At 43.2% G+C, this 22,181-nt stretch overlaps 1 protein-coding gene across 1 annotated transcript in view; it reads right to left on the bottom strand.

The window, feature by feature from the left end:
- MYO3B (myosin IIIB) overlaps positions 1-22,181 on the bottom strand; it is a gene marked incomplete at both ends in the record, with an annotated part of 373,275 nt that overhangs the window by 164,290 nt on the left and 186,804 nt on the right. Inside the window, 8 exons of the mRNA XM_080927936.1 lie at positions 478-604; positions 7,004-7,118; positions 7,456-7,554; positions 13,619-13,821; positions 14,599-14,682; positions 17,899-18,003; positions 18,609-18,725; positions 19,712-19,808. Of these exons, the coding sequence (XP_080784062.1) occupies positions 478-604; positions 7,004-7,118; positions 7,456-7,554; positions 13,619-13,821; positions 14,599-14,682; positions 17,899-18,003; positions 18,609-18,725; positions 19,712-19,808 (947 nt within the window). The remainder of the gene's footprint in view (positions 1-477; positions 605-7,003; positions 7,119-7,455; positions 7,555-13,618; positions 13,822-14,598; positions 14,683-17,898; positions 18,004-18,608; positions 18,726-19,711; positions 19,809-22,181) is intronic.

The raw sequence follows: 22,181 nt of genomic DNA, 5'->3' as shown, positions 1-22,181 counted from the left end.
TCCTGTCTCCTCTTTCCAAGCACTGTGATTGTAGCCATTCGGCATCATATCTAGCAGTTGCTTTATATCCGTAAACAATCCCTGCCCTTTCTTTCACCATGACTGCTGGTAGAATTTACAAAACAGGCAGATGCTGCTTTCCGTCCTATGGATACTGACTTCAAGGACACAAAAAGGGGCAGAACTTTTCTATTTCTTTAAAACAGGTAAGTGGTTTTGAAACAACAGTGGAAGTGGAGAACCCCGTGTAAAGTTACTCCTCACAGACTGCCTTTCTGTAGAAGAGCCACCTGCAGTGCCTGCAGCAGGGGCGAAGGCTATTAGTCCACAGGATGATTTCTGCAAAATGTTGGCTAGTGGAACCTTCTAGAGCTAGTAGGAGGATGAGTTACCGCACCATCATATCTACAGATTCCTCAAAAGCCATGGACACAGGACATATGTACTTTGACAAGGAAGCACTCAAGGGTCAATTACCATTTTCCAAAGCTTCAGGATCGGGTACCTCACTTTTATCAGTTTGGTGTTGAGAGGAAATAGCTGCAAACTCAATGTTCCCGATATTCAAAATCCCAGCCAGAATTCTGTACACAGAGTGTACCTCCTGAAAAGGACATTGAGAGCCATGCTCAGAGGTCATTCCCACTTAACCCGACAAATCATTCACTCTTTAGCTGAAAGCACTATAGATGTCCACAAAATCCTCTTCTCCCTCTTTCTGAACATGCAGTTTCCTCATTCTTCCTGAAGTTAAAGATGGTGATGTCACTAAGCATTAACAACCAGACAAGTGAAATGCTGTGCACTTCTTTCGGTTCCTGGCCCTGTGGACGCAAGCATCCCTGCTCTGTGTTTCCCTTTTCACTATTGTTGGCGAGAACTCCCAGCAAGCTGGCCTCAGCCATATCTTTAGATCAGCAAAGGCCCATGTGGAACAGAGCTGTTCTGCCACCTGCCATGGTGACCAAGAAGGAAATGACCTTGTCATTTAATTCGCTCCCAAATTCAGAATCTGGCCTTTCTTCAGAACAAGAGATTAGATGTTGCCTCACCTCTTTGGGGTATAGCTTTATATTTATACTTAAAAAAATGATGACTTACTAGGATATCTCAGAGTTACAGGTTGTGAAGAGAGCACATAGTTTGAAAGACTGGCTAGAAATAAACCATGATATTATGATGTCAGAAGAAATAAGTATCTTGTCTCTAGTTCCTAGCACAGGAGTTTCGAAAATTGTCTGGGTAAACAGAGCTTTGTTGTGGCAACAAGTGCCTTTCAACCATGCCTGTGTTTATGCTAGTCAGTGAAGTTTTGTGGACTCCTAGATAAGACTCTCAGTTTGAGAAACTGGTTGCACAAGGGGAAACCAGTCTTAGAACTCTTAGCCCCTTGATCACAACAAACTCTGGGGAAGGTTAGATAGGACTCCAGACTGAGTTAATCACCATTAATCACCAGTGGCCAATAATGAATCAGTTGTGTGTGTGTGTGTGTGTGTGTGTGTGTGTGTGTGTGTGTGTGTGTAGGGTAGGGTAGGAGGTGGTCTGGTCCTACACATCTGCCTTTCATTTTTCATTTGCCTGGCCCTGGGTTGTAACCTTTACAATAAGTCTGCAGCCTTAAGGAAAATGTTTTCCTGAATTCTGTGAGCTAGTATCCCAACTAGTCAAGCTATAGAATAAGGTCCCAGTAACTTCAGAACCAGTCAAAAGCGGAAGAAGCCTGGGACTTCCAGCTGGGGTTTGGAGTGGGGCAGTATTGTGGGACTGAGTCCTTAACTTGGAGCATCTGAGACTAATGCTACATAAACAGATTTCATAGAATTGTAGGTCACTGAGTTGGTATAAGAGATTGATGGGGGAATTTTAGAAAAATCAAAACCCATATATTTGATGGCATAAATTTGAGTAAAACTCACTCAGATTACCTAAGTCCTGTTTTCATGCTCAAAGTTGAACATCTAAGTAGCATTAATGGATTAAACATAATGCATACTTCCTATAAATTTTACATGTCTCTATGTGAAACAATAAAACATCTGGTAGGAAATTTTCTGAATTTTATGCTAATAAACAAAACTACTTCCATAAAACATATTCAAACGGGTTATTTGATTTAATACTCTACACAGCAGCCAAGTAATAGGAACTGTCACTAGACCATTGATAAATACTGCCCCCCAAACGGAGGCTCCCTGAAGACGATTACTCAGTAAAGCCTAAAAAAACCAAGCACAGGCTGTAACACTGACATCTACTGGATACCTGATAAAGCTACCAAGACAAATGAGACTCTAAGCCCGGCTTCTGCCATAGATAAGTACTGTTCTTCCAACTTCTAAATCAAGGGCAGGATGTCATGTTTCAGACTTCAAGAATCACTATTTAATCACACGACTTAAAAGTGGCTAAGAAGAACACCTACCAAATGGGCTTTTTCAGAACTTGCCTGGATTTAACATGACAGCCCCTCATTACCGTGATCAATAAAGGGTGAGTCTTGCTGCATGCATCAAGCGACTCCCTACGGTGGTAGATCTGAGAGTTTGAAGCTGAGGTTATAGCAGCCAGTTCCACATCTGCTGTGTCTTTATCCAGCCTCCTCAAGGGATTATCTAAAACTCTCCTCCTCACTCTTAAGGAAAATAAGTTCCTCTAACAAATGCATACAATCCCTTCCATACAAGCCATGACTTCTTCCCCTAAAAAAGGCTTCAAGCACTTTAGCAGTAGAGCAATGAACTCCAAAAAAAAAAAAAAAAAAAAAAAAAAAAAAAAAGCCACCTGATAGCATGCTCTCGAGATCAGCATCTCTCCACACTGCTTTTCTGGTCACATTCTCTTAGTGTTATGCTCAGGGAATCAACAAAAGCAGAAACCTACCTCTGACCGTCAGTGAGAATATTTAGAGTCAAACACCATGTGGGCTGCTAGGGCCTCTTTCCTCTGGTTTCCTTCCTTGGTTCAGTGAAGGAAGAAGGAACTGGGCATCTAACTCAACCTCTTTTAAAAGGATTTAATCTCAGTTTGCTCCCCAAGAGACATCTCTGGGATTTTCTACCACTCATTAGCCTGGCTTGGGGGTTCATTACTCATCGGACCTAGGAACCTCCCCCTACCACAGAGGTTGGTTCAAGACGCCACTCATGTCCTTCCCCTGCCTCATCACAGTCTTATCTGGAATCTCAGCCTTTCCTGTGGAGTCTTTCTTTCTATTTATTTCTAGTTTCTAACCTCCTAAATGATACAGTGCTAAAACCTTACACAGAATGAGAGTTTTATCAACAAGCCCTCCAATCGGGTCTCTACCATTACTCATCGACAGTGGGAGAGAGGACGGCACATCTCCATCGAAGCCTTCTTTTCTCAGACTTCAGGATGGTATTGAGGCCAAGTTCAAAGTTAAGGAGTACTTAATGCTGATCTGCTGAAACCATTCTGCCCGGCTCCCAGGCACCTCGGGTCACTGTCTTTCTTACACCTCCCTTGAAATTGACTTCATCTCTTTCTTTTCTCAGAATCTCTAACTTTCCACCAGTTCTGCCTTAAACACTGTATCAGGGTCAGCTGAGGATTATTATGTCTCCCTCATCTCCTTGGCAGAGGCCCGTGACATTTACAGCCTTAAAAGTCAATGTATCCTGTCCTCAGGACTTTCTCTTAACATATAACTCTTTGGAATCCCTCTTTGGAAATATTACTTTGATTTGTGATATACTTTGAAGAAAGAATTTTTTCCCTGAACACTACAGTCTTGAACTCTCACCTCTGAGTCCAAGGTTCTAGGTCTATGCCCCTTCTCTATCATCATAGGTAGCAGCCAGGTTTCCATGCAGCTTTAAATAATTACAACTCAACTCACACTGCATCTTAGAATAATGCCTTTACTGGTATTATTTAATATTAAACAGAAACAGTGTGGTTTGACTGAAGATATAGAATTAAAAAGGCAGGATTTTCTCAGTTGTGTTTAAGGTCAGATCCCCCAAGTCCCTTGCACATAGTTACTGGAGGGCTCCTTCCACCCCAGGTGTACCCTCATGGTGTTCCTTTGAATGATCTTAGCTTGTGTCCTGGAATTAAAATGCATCCTCTCAGGACCACACTAAGGTTTGTCATAATTTTGTTGCACAGTGTTGTGGGGGAAGGGAGGACAGACAAACACTTGAGTATCCACGGGGTTAAGAACCGTCCACACAAGACTGGAAATTTTACTTTAGTTGGATTGGCTAGTTTTTTTTTAAACTTGATTGATAAACGACTGACAAGAAATGGTGTCCCATCAGCTATGTGGCATCTGCTGCCTGACTCCATACAACCAAGAGTTCTTGAAGTTAGTCATGCTACTGTGACTTTATAAACAGGACATGAAATGAGATAATCCAGCAGAACAGATGGTCTGCAAAGATATACCATAGATTTCAGGGTCAGAGAGATAAGATCCATCTCCTTCCTCCCTGACATTTCGGAAGCTACTAATTAACTCAGGCTGGTTATTCCCAGATGAATTAATGTAGGACACAGGGAAGACACACACCATAACACAAGGTCACAATTCTGTTATATTCCAGAGAGATGCACACGTTGACATACTGCCACATTCCGGTTATAAACTGGGAAGGTATGCACGATGACACAGCATCATACACAATGACACAGCATCATACACAGTGACACAGCATCATACACAGTGACACAGCATCATACACAGTGACACAGCATCATACACAGTGACACAGCATCATACACAGTGACACAGCATCATACACACACAATGACACAGCATCATACACAGTGACACAGCATCATACACAATGACACAGCATCATACACAGTGACACAGCATCATACACAGTGACACAGCATCATACACAGTGACACAGCATCATACACACACAATGACACAGCATCATACACACACAATGACACAGCATCATACACAGTGACACAGCATCATACACAATGACACAGCATCATACACAGTGACACAGCATCATACACAGTGACACAGCATCATACACAGTGACACAGCATCATACACAATGACATAGCATCATAGTTACATGCTGGGGAGACACACACAGGGGCACACACAGTGACACCCTGCCACACTCTTGCAGTTAGTTACAGGATTGAGAGTACACAGTGACAGGCCATTATACTCTTGTTGGTTAAGAATGTTTACCACCATCCTCGTTCCCTTTATACCCATTTACACATTCTTTCCTTCTATTGTACCCAGCACCCTGTCCATAGAGATGGCCTGTTTCAATGACATATGCTGAATGAAAATCGGAACTATCTGCTTGATTATCAGCAGCTGTGCTGGCTCGTTTTTACATCAACCCAACAACAAGCTAGAGTCATTTCAGAAGAGGGAACCTCAGCTGAGAAAATACAGCCACTAGACTTGTCTGTGGCTACGCCAATGGTATGCTTTCTGGATTGATGGCTGGTGTAGAAGTTCACTGTGGGCAATCCCATCCATGGGTTGGTGGTCCTGGCTGAACAAGCCATGAGGAACAAGCCGGTGGGTATCTTCTGTGGCTACCGTGTTAGTTCCTGCCTCCAGATCCCTACGCAAGCTTTAAAATTAAACAAACCCTCCTCTCCCCAAGTTGCTTCTGGTTCTGGTATTTTATGTCATACAGCAGAGATGCCCTATTTCTGTCAGAATAACATCATGCGTGTTCTCCTCTGAACCCAGGGCCAATCACACCATACCACTCTATCACCATCCCTAAGAGCGAAGTATCCCCCTCCCCTAAGGGCTCCCTTCATCATGGATCCTGTCCTCTTTTAAGGACATATGTCCCACACTTTGGCATGATCTCGGCTGTGGAGTTTTACTTTAAACAGCTTCATTTCCCCCTCTGCTATCAACTCTTCTGATGATGCATAATTGATAAAAATGAGCTCGCTAAGTTAGTTACCGTAAAAATCCTTTAACAGTGCAGGAACCTGTGAAACCACCCTCAAAGGAGCCGAGAGAAATATATTTCTAGTCTTATCTCGACTTTTGGGATGACCCCTCTGCCCCATCCATTTATGGTATGTGAGAAGCCAACAACAACAAAATGAACAGCCAGTTAGGAAAAAAAAGTATTATTAGGACTAAAATCAACTGAGCTAGAAATGAAATCCACTACTTTTGTAATCTAATCCCCTAAGATTTAATATTCTAACCTTCCTTCTAATCACTCACCCTCTCTAGCATCAAAGACAAAGAACCTGTAGGTTCTTGCAAAATTAAATGGCATAAAGCCCAGAAACTATGAAATAATGTAGCATGGAACATGGAACATGATCCCAGAGTTTTAAATACTGTGTGTCAATCCTAGCATATGTTTAATAGTGAAAGCCTATATGTAGTATGATGTCACTTGGTATCATGTGTACAGCCGTGGTTAACAATGCACAAATGTACCAGGGAGAAAGTGGCTGCGGGATGGTGGGAGATTTTGATTAGCTTGTTATATACGCAAAGAGCTTCTTGCAAAAATAAGGTCTAGATCTTAGGCATAACCTATAGACTCCCTGATCTCTCCTTCCAGAAGTGATGTCAGCTCAAAATAGGCCAGTATTCTTTGGGCATCTGTTATTATAATGAGGGTGAATTTATAATAATGATATTAATAATTTCCAGCTACTTGGTCCTATTAATAAATTGCTAAGTGCTTGTCCAATAAGACAGTCATGCCTCTCACAATTCATGTTCATTTGGCATCTTGTTCCAATTCATATACTGTTTCAGTAATTCTTGAATGGACCAGGAGTCTGTATAGCAGACAAGTTCTCAGAGAATAACAAAGTTTTAGATACTTAGACCACATGTCAAGTAGACATACCTTATCTCCCAGCTGACATCCATTTGAAAACTGTCCTGCAAGCTAGAACACACACACACACACACACACACACACACACACACACAATCTTCTCTCACATTCATGTACACATTCTCATCCACACTGAGTTTGTTTCTCTGCCAACCAGCATGTACCTTGTCAGTGAATCCAATAATCCGGAAGCAGTGTTGAATCGCTTCAAATCGTCTCCGGTAAGACTCTTTGGAAGTGATGTCCTGCATGACTCTTTCTGTTTCAGCAGCTATATATCTGAATAAAGCAGACCATGCCCCAACACAGTTAGCACTCACTTAGCAAACAGCACCATAGGTCAGGGCAGGGGACACCTGGCCTTCTTCCCTTCACAGGCTAATACTGTGGTAGAGGAAGGAAAATTACTATAGTTGAGCTTTTGATCACTCTAAAAAAATTGCAAGTGCTCAGATGTGGTTCTTGCCCCCATATTTCACTTCACAGAATGAGTTTTCAGTTAGGGAAAAAGCTCCATTTACTTCTAAGTTTGTTAGAAGCTTAACTGAACACTCATTCAAACTTAACCAGCAATCCCCTCTCCACCAGTAGCAAGGGGTCTTACAAGAAGACTTACCTAGGAGGCTTTTCCTCAGGAAGTCTGAATTCAGCAAGTTTCTTTTGGTGATAAAGACCAGCATAAATATAGTAAAATATGTGAAAATTTTTCTCTCCCCTGGGGAAAAAATTGAGGAAGAAGCTTTATTTGCAGAATTTATAGCAGGCTTTCCAGACCTAAATAATTAATTCCATTTCCTTGCTGTACAAGATATTATTCCACAACAAATTTACATAAGCGGGCAATTAAATACGCTTCATCCCAATGACAAAATATTAATCTTCACAACAGCATTTTACCAAACACATACGTCTTCGCTATAAACTGAAGAATGTTCTAGAACTAATTCAGGTAGCAACTCAGTTGCATGCAACCATCTTTCCATGAAGCTCCTGGCCCTGTGCATCTGTGTCACAAGCCCTTGTAGCCTCAGAGAGTGAGAAGTCCATCCTACAGTGACCAGCCAGATGCCCTGCTTTACTGTAGCCTCAGGCAGGAAACGTGTGGGAGTCCCTCAGCAGTGGAGAAAGAATTCCTTCTAGAACTGAGGTTTGCACTCTCCCAAGGTGCTGTGCTTTCAGACTCAGTCCCTGATGGCTCCTGCTGTTCACATCTCTTGTTGTCTTGGTTTGTTTGCTTGTTTTCCCTTTTTTTTATGTATGGGGGGGTATTTCACAGGCAAGTTTCTGTGCAGTGTGTGCATGCAGTGCCCATGGAAGGAGGCCAAAAGAAGGCTCTGGATCTTTTGGAACTACAGTTATAGAAACTTGCTAGATACCACCTGGGTGCTGGGAACGGAAGCTGGGTTCTCTGCAAGGGCAATCATTGCCCTAAACTCCTGTCTCTCCATTCCTTGCCCACATCTGATAAGCCACCCTCGGTAGGGTACCCAGCATGTTCCTGTGTCAGCAAAGGACACAAAAGGAACCCGGAAGCACACTCCTAGATACAGTGCAGCAAATGGCAGTGCCATGACACCACAAGTGTCATCACTTTTTGATAATGAAATTTCATTGCTGGATCACCATGGGTGGGGGAGCTTTGGAAACTGATGCTGGAGGGCAGTTTTGGAAAGTATGGCCTCGGGTACCGTTCTTTCAGGCTGATATGCTTACGGCAGGAAACGCTGCTGCTCACCAGGCTCATTCTATAGGAAGAAGGCTGGTATGCCTCTCCTCTCTCCCTGTGGTCCCACCCCTCCCTTTATCCTCTCCCAGGTCTCCTTGTCCTCCTCAGTCTGTTCAGGATGTTTTATCACTGTGTTCTAGATACCTCTGCTTGCCATTTCTTCCTCTTTCGTTCACAGAACATTACTTTATTGTTTTATTTATGATTTCTTTTTCCATCACAGAACATTGAATCCAAAATCTTCACTTTCTAGGCAGTACTCCATCAATAAGCTACCTTCCAGCCACTGGCTTATTTCTCATGATCCTCCTGCCTCAACCTCCCCAGCACTGGAATTACAAGATGTATGCCACCATGTCAAACTATTTTTCTTATTTAAAATAAATCTAATTGTGTGTGTTTAAAGGATGCATTGTGGGGATAAAGAGATGGCTCAGTGGTTAAGAGCACTGGCTGTTCTCCCAGAGGTCCCGAGTTCAATTTCCAGCAGCCACATGGTGGCTCACAACCATCTGCAGTGGGATCTTGGTACCCTCTTCTGGTGTGTCTGAAGACAGCTACAGTGTACTCATATACATTAAATAAATAAAAATCTTTTTTTTAAGTATGCAATGTGGCACAAAATGCACACTAATAGTTTTGCAATGTTATTATTCAACTGATAAATGTATTAAATGCCATTTATGGCAGGCACTATGCTGGATGCCAGAGAAGCAGTTCTAAGAGGATTCATACCTTTTTGGAGCATTCCTTCTTTAAATGAAATAAGAGGGAAGCTTGAGAGGAGGGCTTTAAAAGAAACAAGCAGGGGGTTATGCTAAAGAGTAATGTTGATAATGGAAATCACTTTATGTCAAGGCAGGGCAAAGACTCCAGGGAAATAACTCTATAGTGAAGCCCTGAAGCCTGAGCAGAAATTGTAAGAAGTTGTAGACAGACCGGAAGCAGAGACAGAAGTCTGCACACAAGGACTCAGAGAGCTGCCTTACCTCTGAAAGGTTACTTATTCAATGTACATTTGTCAGACCTTCAAATGATCTCATCCAGAGATGAGGGACTAGGAAATGGGATAGTCAAGTGTGCCCAGTAAAGGTTAGAGCCAGCACTGTAAATGTAACTTTAATTTACCCCGTGCAATTGTTGCCTTAGAAGCTTACTGCTGAGTAAGCTCGCCCTTTCTAGTTCTTTCTTGGCTCTGGCTGGCTGGCCCAACTCAGGTGGTCTGGCTCAAACTCTTCAAGCTGACTGATTCAATTTGGCTTCTCTTAGCTACTGAATGAATTGCTCTGTGTGGCCTCAAATTAACTCTAGCAATCTATTCTAATCTTCTGGCTCCTTCTCATTGTCTGGCTCGTTCTGCTTTAACCCGTGTCTAGCTTGTTCTCTCTGTAACTTGTCTGTAAAACTGTGCTGCTAAAAGCTGCCTCTTAACTCCACGAACACAACTCAACTCTGCACCGCCTCCTGTGCTGTGCTGATTGAACTGAGCTCAACTGACCTGCACCAAACTGACTTCGACTCAAACCAGCTGACCTCAGTGAGCTGAACTGATTGACTCTTCTTAAACAGCTTCTGTTTCCTGTCTGTCCTTGAGAGAGTTGGGAATATCCTATCCTGTCAAATTTTTCTCTGAATTGCCATTTTTGTCTGTCCCTCAATTAGACATTCAGAGACCAAATCTTTTGGGTTCAGACTTCATCTTAGAGAACGTCACCCAAGGTTGAAAACAGGCAGGTACCTAACACTAGTGTCCAGGTTACCCCTCTACAAGACTTATGTCTATAAGACTTATGTCTTAGCCAGTGTCCAGGTTACCTCCCAATAAATCTGCACCTCCAGGTTACAAACCTACTCCTCACATGTCACTTCCTAGCCACCACCAATCAGGAGGGAAACAGAAGTTAAGTTCATAATTTGGCTCCCTGCACCAGCCAATTACGTTAAAGGCCATAACGCCCCCCAATTAGATGTGTGTCAGGCTAGATACCCCCTTCTTGTCTCTGTAAATGCTTGCCAGAAACTCCCTTCCACTCTGCTGCATCAGAGACATGGTCTGGCCCAACCTTGAGCTTGAACAATGAGATCCTAATGTGATTGCATCAGAATTGGTTCCTTGTTGATCTTTTGAGGCTCATGACCGTTTTTCTGGCACAATATTATTGTTTGGGATTAAAGATGTGTACTAAGGGTGTGTCTGTATTCTAGCCAGAGCAGCCATGTTGCTGGGTTTTAAAGCCTTAACCTCTCTCCATCCCATTCAGCTCCTCTTAACAACCTTGGGAGGTTGTGTGACACAGGAAAAAAGTAAGGTGAAGCAATATTTATGCCAATGAGCAACAGGAAGAGCATGGAGCACAGGACACGGCGGTGTTCACTCTGTCAGAAACAGCGTCTTCAACTTTAAAATCAATACCAGTATGGAGAGGGAGAGTCACCCAAGTGATCAAGAGGCTACAGCGAAGCTTCAATGTGTTCACTGTTCATACCCATGTCTACTGTGCAAGGAAATTCTCTGATGGAGGAAGGTTGGTGTGTGTGTGTGTGTGTGTGTGTGTGTGTGTGTGCTGGATATCAAACCTAGCAAGCTATACCTGCCACCAGCCATGCTCACAAATGCCTGGATTCTTAAGCTAGTCCTAGGCCTGTGGTTCCCATTTGCCCAGTGTCTGACTACCCCATCTCTCTTCTTCTCCACTCTACTACCCTTAGCTGTCTGGTTCCCTCTCGTCTCCATTGACCCACTGAAGCTTGAGTTAGCATTTCAAAATGCAAGTTAGTGGTGACCACTCCCCTGCCTGAAAACATCCTCCAGTTTCCTGGTTGTTCTAGAAGAGGTTCAAAGCCCTATGTGATACATTCTCAGTGCCCCCTTCTCTTGCTTCCATCCCCATTTTGTTGGCTAACTCATAAGGGATCCACAGGTCTCAGATCAAACATCTTTTTCTCCCCTTTTTCTCTCCTCCTCCCCTCTCCAGAGCAAACATCTTAAATCCAGGAAACCCATCTCTCCTTCTGGACCCCAGATGTACAGAACCTAGTCTCTGTCTTCTTCTCAATTTGACACATCATTTAGGAAAAGAGAACCTCCACTGGAAAACATGTTCCCACTATACTGGCCTGTGGTGTATTTGGTGTAAGAAAGCAGGCTGAGTAAACCATGGGAAAAAGCCAGTGAACAACACTCCTCCGTGGCCTCCTGCCTCCAGGTGTCTGTCCTGTCTGTGTTCCCATTCTGACTCCCTTTGCTGTTGGACTGAGATGTAGAAGCTTAAGCAGAATGAATCCTTCCGTCCCCGAGTTGCTTTTGGTCATGGTGTAGATGGTAGAACCCCTCTTTTCTCCATGCACTCCATACAACTCTTCCTCCCAAACCAGGTAGTGTGTGGCCTCTTCACTGGTTTGTTTCCCCAGTACTTACTTGGAAGCTATTGCTTCTGAGCTCGGATCACATCTGTGCTGTTCATCTATTCCTGTAGTGACTGTGATCCTCGCACCCTCCCTCACACCCACCGTGGACTCCGGGACTTTGTCTTGTTTACTCTGACATAGCAGGCATTCAGTGTTGACTGGCTGTGTGTCTGCAGCCCTGCTCCTGAGAAATTCTGATGTCCTTCAGTGATCAAAACCAATAAGAAGGCTGGCTAATGCTCTAGCATGCACTGTCTCAAGTGCTTTGAAGTAATTTTACCCAGATAAACTTGTGGGTCTTACCAACAAACCCAGAGGGCCATTGCTGGTGGCATTCCACTTCACAAATGAGGCTCAGAAATGTTCAGTGACCTGCTCAAGGTCACAGAGGGTCAGAAGCAACATCCAAACCCAGAACGACATGCTGTTGATGACTATTACCTGACAACAATGCTTTTCTTTATTTTAAGAGTATTGTAGTATAAATGATGTCCTCTGTAGGCTTGTATATTTGAGCACTAGGTCCCTAGCTGGTGGCACTGTCTGGGAAGATTATGAAATCTTTAGGCAGTGCAGCCTTGCTGGAGGATGTATATCATTTGGGGCAGGCTTTGAGGTTTGACAGCCTGGCCAGGTCCCCTGTCCTCACTCTCGGCTTCCGTGTGCCTCATGTTCTGCTACCATGCTTTTCTTTTTTTTAATTATTAATTTATTTTATGTACATGAGCACACTGTAGCTCTTCAGACACACCAGAAGAGGGCATTGGATGCCACTACAGATGACTGAGCCACCATGTAGTTGGTGGGAATTGAACTCAGGACCTCTTGAAGAGCAGTCAGTGTTCTTAACCGCTGAGCCATCTCTCACTCCCCTCTACAGTGCTTTCCTAGCCATGAGAAACTGTGTTGCCACTGGAATTTTAAGGTAAAATGAGCCCTGCCTTATTGCTTTTTATCATACTGTTTTATCCCAGCAGGAAAAAAAAAAAGAGTAATGAATGTTTAATATAATTACATTCTCTTCTCTTCTAAGTGAAAGGAAAATATATGGAATATTTTCAGTACTTTTTGTTATTGAGAATTTCGCATTTAATGGATAAAGTGGATCTTTAAGTTATGTGCAAACCGATTGTTGTTAGATTCTACCTTAGGCAACCAACTCAAGAGAAGCATATATACCACTCATAAAGCACTGCCCCCAGCCCTTGACACTCTCCTCTTAAAGCCTTTTAGGTAAGACAAAAACAAATATGAAACTACCACCGAGGCTGGTGAGATGGCTCAGCTGTCAGAAGCACTTGGTTCTCTTGCAGAGGCTTTGAGTACGGATCCCAGGGTGCATGCAACAATTTGCAACCATCTATAGTTCCAGTTCCGAGGATCGCACTCCCCCTGCTGGTCTGTTAGGGTAATAGGCACTCACACTGCACAGACATACATGCAAGTAAAACACCCATGCACGCAAGACAAAACTAGATCTTAAAAAGCAAATCAGCCACCACTGGCCCTTTGCTTTAAAAAAAAAAAAAAAAAAAAAAAACTGGAGGAGACCAAAGAACAAGGAGAGATGGAACCTTCAAGATTCCCAAGTTCTCGAGTTTCTATCGGCAGAGCAAAAACGGTGATAAACCAGCGGTGCACCTACACTGCCTGCTGTACAACTCTGGATTTTTCAAGGAGATACTCGGAGATGCTTGCCCCCATGACAGCTCCAGTTGGTGTGAACATCATTTCCAGATACTTCCCAAAGCGGCTAGAGTTATCATTGATGGCTGTGCAGGCGTTCCCGAAGGCTTCCACCAGGGAGTTTACCTGGAGAATTTTCTGGCGTAAGGTTTGATTGTTGGCCTGGGTGGAACAGAGAGCATTCAAGAGAAGCCTTCAGAAGCAGCATTCCAATCATGTTGCCCCGCACCCCTCCCAGGCTCCCTCTCTAAGGAATTCTACTTTGGGAAAGTTAGCATCAACCCTCAGCATGGGTTTCTTTCATGAAGCAGTCATGAATCAGAAAGCCAGACTTGGTGGTCCTGCATAGCATAGGACATTCTCGACAGATGTTTACTGCTTAGCAGTTTAGAAAGAATTCTAAACACCGACTTCTTATAACTTTTCCAATATGTTCTTCAATAACCCTCTTCTCTAATAAAGGAGTCTCCAAACCCTTTCCTCGTCACATTATGCACTAATGCCAAACACAGGCAACTACTCCCTGACTAATTTTGTAATCCTCCCATGTCTGAGTCAAGCCTAGAGTCTTCCTTTTCCTTAGCTGTTGCACAATGGCTTCCACTGCCATTTTCCTAACCACCCCCCCCCCCATCTGACTCAGTGCTTAACCACTTTTCCCACTTTCTGGCTCGATGTTTCTAATACATCGAAAACACACAAAATAAGTAATAGCCCACAGTCTAGTGAATCCATGTTGGTGTTATTTTTCTCACTACATGAGGTAAGTATAGCATACTGGCATCTTAAGAACCTAGCTATCAGGAGGCCAACACAAAAAAAAAGATGAAATCTTATGGTAATTCCTGATGTAAAGAAAAATAGTAGTGTCTTCTGTTTTGAGGGTGTCTTTGGGGGGGGGGCTTCAAACTGTGATATGCAAAGCGGGCTGGCCCATACCTTTCCTAAGAAAGTAAGATGCTGAACGATCAGATGTGCGCTCTCTGTCTTCCCCGATCCGCTTTCTCCACTGATGACAATGCACTGACACAGAAAATGGAGTCAAGGGAGAAATCCAGTGAATTACCACACAGAAACAACATGTGCGTTGGGTTGTGGTTTTCCCACTCAACACCCTCCAGTATATGCCTCCATCTTTCACTAAACAGTCGCTCTATCCTGGGACTCTCTCCACTATATGAAGAGTTGGGATAGCTGTTTGTCACTGCAAGATATAGCTAGAACAGCATTGTCTGGTGGTACCATTGTTCATTGATCCTTGTGTCCCTGTTAAAAACTATATTGCGATGAATAATCCTACACACCGGTCATTGTGGCTACATGCAGATTCATCCACTGAAAAAATTCCAAGTGGACAACATGATCAAAAGGTAAAGATTTTATAAAACAGCCATTACTGTGACGCTTCACTAGGGACCATAGCAGCTGGCTAATTCACTAGGGCAACAGTGTTTGCTGGCATGTTAGAAAGGGTACATGATCCAGGGCCAGCTACATGGGAGATATACATACATGGGGCATGTGGTGTTTGGGCTGGTGTACATGGGAGACATGCATGGCACATGTGGAGTTGAGGCGGTGGCACACAGGAAGTAGTCTGTAGCCTTGTGTCCTCAGCACACAATGTATTGATTTGTGTCAAATTGATAGGTAGAAACTAGTATCCAGTTCAGTTTTAGTCTGTGTCCTTTGGATTATGAGCAAGGTTAGGGTTAGGGTTATGCTTAAGGTCAATCAGATTGTTTTTTTAATCTTATTTATAGCGATGGCCTGTTTCAATTGTACTGTTAGCCATGTTCTTTATAACGCTTCCTGGAGCTCTTTGTCCACAAAAGAAATCAGTGAGGAGGTCGAATAAAAGCAACATATTTGGCCTTTCTGCTTGCTTCCCGGCATAAAGCCTCTTGGAATTTCTTGACTGGTGGCCGGTCAGGAAGAACACGGGCAACCACACCTCAGCTGTGAGCCAGGTAGTTCTAGGTGGGAGCCAGACTATCTCAGGACAGGGTTGGGCACTGAGAAAGAACGGATGTATAATCAGAGGATGGAAACTTTCAGACCCTCCCCCACCTTCCAGGAAAGCAAAGAGGTTGAAAATTGAGTTCAATAAAAACCTGTATTGAAAAGAACCATTACATTTATTTTTATTATTCAAAATATTCTATTAGCATAGATTCCCTGCACAGAGTGTTGGACTTCACAAAGTTTCTTCAAGTCTACCATGTAGTTTGACTGAATTAATCTCAGTCTTAGTCTCTGATTTATAAAAATGTTTTTTAATGATTTATTTTTTTATCTTATGCATAGTTGATGTTTTCCCTGTATAGAGATCCGTGCTAAGGTATCAGATCCCCTGGAATTGGAGTCTTAGGCAGTTGTGAGCAACCATTGGGTGCTGGGAATTGAATTCTGGTCCTCTGGAAGAGCAGCTGATGCTATCCCTAAAATAGATAGATGATATAGATAGATAGAGATAGAGATACAGGTAGAGATACAGGTAGAGATACAGGTAGAGATACAGGTAGAGACAGAGACAGAGACAGAGACAGAGACATAGACATAGACATAGATATAGATATAGATATCTTGAGATTCAGTGGGCTTTGGAACTGATGTTGATGGTTCTGGGAGATGGCTCAGGTGAAAGGCAAGCTCCTATGTGTCCCCAGCTCTTCTTCCATCTGTCCCATGCATGTCACCATGTGGCTGCTGTGGATTATATCCTAATATGCCAGTAAAAACAAATTTAGTGTTCCTCTTAATTCTCTGAGTTATTCTAGTGAATTAACCAGCCTAAAAGGATTGTCAGAACCCCTAAATTTGTACTTGGATGGGCAGAATTGAGTAACTTGGGTCTTCCATTTGGAGCCTGCATCTGACATGCAGGCAGTTTTGTTGAAGTTAACCCATAACCTGTCGGGTCTGTGCCAACTCCAGAGTATGGCAGGATTGCATTGAATTGTGGGGTACCCTGGAAAAACTGTTTAGGGTTGAAAAACACACAATTTGGTCAGAAACAAAACGGGGGTTGGGGGAAAAACAATAAAACACAGCAGGCAAATTTGACAGTCATGTTCTCTCTTCCCACTCATTTTCTCTCTGGGAAACCTGTGGACAGTCTGTGACTCCCCAGATTGTCCAGAGATCTTCCTCTCTACTTATCACAAGCCGGAGTGCCCTGCTCCAGGGGTTCCACTGTGCAGTGGTTTGAATAAGAAATGTGTCTCAGAGCTTGGGGCACTTGGACACTTGATACTCAGGTGGTGCTGTCTGGGAGGTTTAAGAGATGCTGTCTTGCTGAAGGGGCACAGGAGCAAAGATGTCTAAGCCACTTGTGGCCTGCTCTCTTTGCTTTGTGTTTGCAGTTCCAGGCGGGGCTCCCAGCTGCTCCTCCAGCCGCCATGTTTGTTTGCTGCTACCCTTCCCCTTCCCACCATGATGGACTCTTATGCCTCCTGCACTGTAAGCCAAAGAAGTCCTTCCATCTGGAAGTTGTCTTGACCATGGTGTGTTATCAAGTGATGGAAAAGTAACTAAAACAGTTATTTTTGTTCACCCTCAGTTGACACACACACAAATCAGACTCCTTTGGTCTCTGGAAGTCCACGCAGAGTAAACTCTCATGAAATTGTCTTGCTATGTTAGGTTACCTCTATTTGTTTATAGAATGCAGAAATAAAGGAAAGTAAACCTAGAAAAATGGTGGGAGGGTCAAAAATAGAATAAGCCATGCTGTGAATTAGAAGCCTAGACAATTAAAAATTATGCATTAAGTTTGTGTGTAAATAACTCTGAGCTTAAAGTTTATCAGTCTTAACCCATCAAACTTCCCAGCAGCTAGATGACACAGGACCCGGTGTCCAGCAAGAGCTGTAATTCACATACACAGGACCCAGCCATAGAGATTCTGAGATATTAATAGGAGGGAATTTCATTTATGCCATTATATATTGCGTTTTTATTACAACCATTGCATGTAATCGGCTTGCGGCTGTTCTGTGCCCTCATTATGTTCATATTAGAAATGTCTTTATTGTATTTCATGAGGGATGCTTCTGATATGCGAGGGTTATGTATCTCAAAGGGGTGTTCTCCCTCTTGAGTTTCCCGTTCCCTTGCACAGCAGTTTTATTTCCCATAGCCTCGGGATAGCCTCAGCAACTACAGGTCCAAACAATGAAAGGAAGATGAACTACGTCTCACCTGGTGAGCTGGTAGGGGAGGAAGGCGAGTCCTTACCTGGTCTTTGCTGAAGGTAACCATACACTGATAAGCGTTATCTGCTGACGCAAATATGTGGGGGGGATTCTCGGAACGTTTCACCCCATGATAAAGCCTAGAAAACTGAAGGAAAGAAACAACTCGTTGACAGGATCCTTCAAAGGCTCCACTAGACCCTCTAATGCCTTAGCTACCTATTACCCAGACAAACAAGGCTTTTCACCTTAGGGGACTGTTTCTGGGAGGCTCAGAGTCTATGTTCTGACCCCGTTTTCCACTCCTGGATACACAAGCTTGGGCAAGGGCACTGACTGCTCTGCTCTGTCTCTTCCTTTACTGAATATTCACAGCTTTTCTGTCTCGTAGGATGATCAGACATGACCCAACCCAGGGTTTGGCATGTAGCAAAAGCATTCAATAATTGTTAACTGTTATTGTTGCTCCTTGCTTTGGGAAGTTTCTCCCCAAAGATAAAATCCCACTTACGTTAAATTATTGTCTACACTTTTCAGATATCAGTCCCATGGCAGGAGAGTGGTTGCCACGATTCTGATGCTGCTACATTCTATTTCCATATTTGATTTTTTTCCCCCCAGTGTGTGGGTTTGTGCCTAGAACCATGTGAGTTCTAAGCAATTGTTCTACCAGTGAACACATTTCCAGACCCGGCCTTGTGATTTTTATTCACTCATGAAGAAACAAAAATGCATTTAAGCTGGTTCTCCTACCTGTGGAGAGTATATGCTTAGATTCTGGAAGGGGTTTAAGGCAATTAGAATATCTCCAGCATAGGTGTAGATCAGGGAGTCTGCATACCGCTTCTGCAGCCAGAAGATAATGGTGTCCTAAGAAGAGAAGAAACAGCATTGAGAGTAACATGGCCAATCAAGAGAGATGCTGAAAGTAGCCATGAGCTTCTTACGCTAATATTTGTCTAAAAGATTAAAGCAGTCCCCTTCAGATCTTAACAGAGTCTTAATGATGCTAAACCTCTCAGACCATGGCAGGGCCTGGAAAGACTCAAGGATAAGAATGTGCTGAAAGAGTAACTGATAGCTGTCGGGAAAGCCAACGAAGGTTTGAGCTGTTCCTGGGTGCGGGGATGGGGTGGGGCAGTCTCTGTTCAATTAGCAGGTTCTGTTTACAATTAGATTAAACTGTATGTGGACAGATTGGCCCAGGCTTTGGAAATCGAATGTGGATGCCCTAGAAGAGTAACAGTTGCTCAGGCTGAGCTGTCTTGCCAGCCCTAGGAATTTCATTTCTCAAAAGTTAACACTTGTTACTGGATCATGAGAATGCAGAACTGAACACGGTGGTGCTAATGGGCTGGCAATTGAGGTACTGATGCAGCATTAGAATCTATAGATTCTATGGGGTTCCCCAGCATTAGATTCTATAGGTGGAGGCTCAGCTCAAGCAAGGGCAGGTATTCTGAATGGGAAATTATCATAGCTCTCAGACTTCAACTCTGAACTATATTTACTCCACCGTCTCTGTAGATGAAATGTCCCCTTGTGAAGAACACACACCTGTTTATTTTTATAAACAGTTTATTGTACACCGCAATATTTTTATTAACTAGAAAATGAATTTAAGTTGGTGGGCTTCATTGGCCAGGCCTGTGAAATTAAGGGCTTTACTAGAATCTTTCATCATTCCGAAGCTATAAATGAGCGGACAGAGGAGCACAGACACAGCAATCACGCCATAGCTAGTCAAGCAATTAAAGTTTGAATGACTTCAGAAAACTGTGTTCAATCATAGAAGGGCCAGAGAAGGCCACCTGTGTGAAACTCTTCACGAGAGCTGTCTACTAAGTATTCAGTACCTCGTCCAGGACCTCGAGATTGACCAAGTCACTCTCAAGACAGCATTTGCCAGCATCCTCCACACGACAGGGCCTTCCGGTATGCATCCTTTCATGCCTAGGACCATGAAGAGAACATCAACAGTGAACGCAGCAGCAGAAGTCAGGCAATGAGGGCAGCTCGCTTGAGAACTCATGATGTGACACACGTAACAACCTCAGTGACAGTGAAAACAAAGCCATTCCAGACATAGTGCCCTGTATGTGTGATGGGGGGGGGGGCGGTAGAGCACAAGGGGAAGGGGAGTCCTAGGCTGTTCCCTCACAGTGAAAGACTTTACCAACTGGACCCAGCAAACATACATTTGTGTTCCCTAAATTCCAGCCACCACACTTCTGGGAGGTATCTTCTACACTTCTTTTCTGCTCTGTGAGGCACAAGGTCACTGTGTACCTGACTGTCATGTTTCATAAGAAACACTGAAAATTCCGAGACTACACAGCAAGGACTCTCTGTGAGTCAAGACCTCCTTGCAGGGGGGCGGGGTCACATATCAGATAGCCTGCATTACAAGTATTGACATGACTATATTCATAACAGCGGCAAAATCACAGTCATGCGGTAGCTTAGGGATAGTTTTATGGTTGGGAGTCGCCACAGCATAAGGAACTAACTGCATTGGAGGTTACACCATTAGGAAAGTTGAGACCGCTGATTTAGAGCATTCTATATCTGGTTGAAGCACACACTGAACTACAGTCTCAGTGCCTCCCTTCTTGTGATGTCCCCTTGCCCTGCCTGCCACCACCCAGACTATGTGATGTATTTTTTAAACTATAGAAACTTCCAAAGAACAATGTGAATACTAAAGAATTTGTCATAGTTTGCATTCACTTTGTTTATTTATCAGAAATTTCTTTAGACCTTTCCCCTAAAGAACTCCTCTCCCGAGGTGACCACTCATGTCCCCATATTGGGGACATCCTCTCAGCCTGTTTTTAAGTGTTGGTCAAGTACATACGTGCATTGATGGGCAACATATAGGTTATGCATGTTTGATTATAAAAAATGATATTCGGGAGTTTTGCTTAGCAAATGTGTTTTATTTAATTCAATAGGATCTATTTTGTCTTGTTAACATTTACTTCTGTGCATTCGCACGTGTGTGTCCACATGCACTAGTGGAAGTCAGAATTTCCAGGAGTCAGTTCTTTTCTTCCATCTGGGTCGTAGGGACTGAATATGTGTCACAGAGTTTCTATGGCAAGTGTTTTTACCTGCTGAGCCATCTTCTCAGACTTGTAATTTCTTATTGTGGGGCACTGCTTACCAAGTATTCCAAAATTGAATTACAATAAATAAAAATCCCCTTTGGTATTCCAAAAGTACAGTTTGTTTAGTTATTTGGTTGGGGTTTTTTTGTTTGTTTGTTTGTTTTAAGTTATTTACTTTACATCCTGGCCTCAGTTTCCCTCCCTCTTCCCTCCCAGTCCCTCTTCCTCCTTCCTCTCCCTGCCCCCATCCATTCCTCCTGTTTACTTCAGAAAAAAGAAGGACCAGTCTTTGGTTGGACACTCTTAAAATTTCTGCTCCATCTTTATCCCTGCACATCTTGTAGGCAGGACAAATTGTAGATCAAAATTTGTGTTTGGGTTGGTGTCCCAATCACTCCATTGGCAATATTCTCTGGTTACCAGAGATGACAAGTTCAGACACCATTTTTATCCCTATTGCTAGGACTCTTAGCTAGGGCCACTCTCTTAGATTCCTGGGAGTTTCCATTGCTCTTGGTTTCTAGCTCATCGAAGAGATGCCCACCTACCCCCATTTCAGTTGTCTCTTATAGTACTTTCTCCCTCTGTCCCACCACCCCCAATCCCTCCTCTTTCCGTCCTCCCAGCCACCGCCCCATTCACTCTTTCTCAATAAGAGTCATTCATCCCTCCCCTTGAGTCTTTCTTGTTACTTAGCTTCTTTGGGTCTGTGGATTGTAGCATGATTACCCTTTACCTGATGGCTAATGTCCACTTACAAGTGAGTACTTATCATGTTTGTCTCTGAGTCTGTTACCTCACTCAGGATGATCCTTCCTAGTTCCATCAATGTCTGCAAATTTCATGTTGTCATTGTCTTTAATACCTTAGTTATACTCCATGTGCAAATGTACCACTTTTTTTTTTTATTTATTCATTCTCAGTCAAGGAACATCTGGGCCACTTTCAGTTTCTAGCTATCACTAATTAAGCTGCTATGAACATGGTTGAGCAAATGGCCTTGTGTTATGGTGGAGTTTCCTTTGAGTATATGCTCAAGAGTGGTATAGCCACATCTTGATTCCCAATGTTCTAAGAAACCACCAAATTGATCTCTAAAGAGGCTGTATGTATACGCTTTCATGCCCACTAGCAATGAAGTAGTGTTGCCCTTGCTTCATATCCTCAACAGAATAAAATGTCACTTGAAATTTCTATTGTAGCTATTCTGATCAAT

The sequence above is a fragment of the Micromys minutus genome, assembly GCF_963924665.1.
Source record: "Micromys minutus genome assembly, chromosome: 13".
Lineage (NCBI taxonomy): Eukaryota > Metazoa > Chordata > Mammalia > Rodentia > Muridae > Micromys > Micromys minutus.
This window is presented reverse-complemented; position numbering and strand designations above follow the sequence as displayed.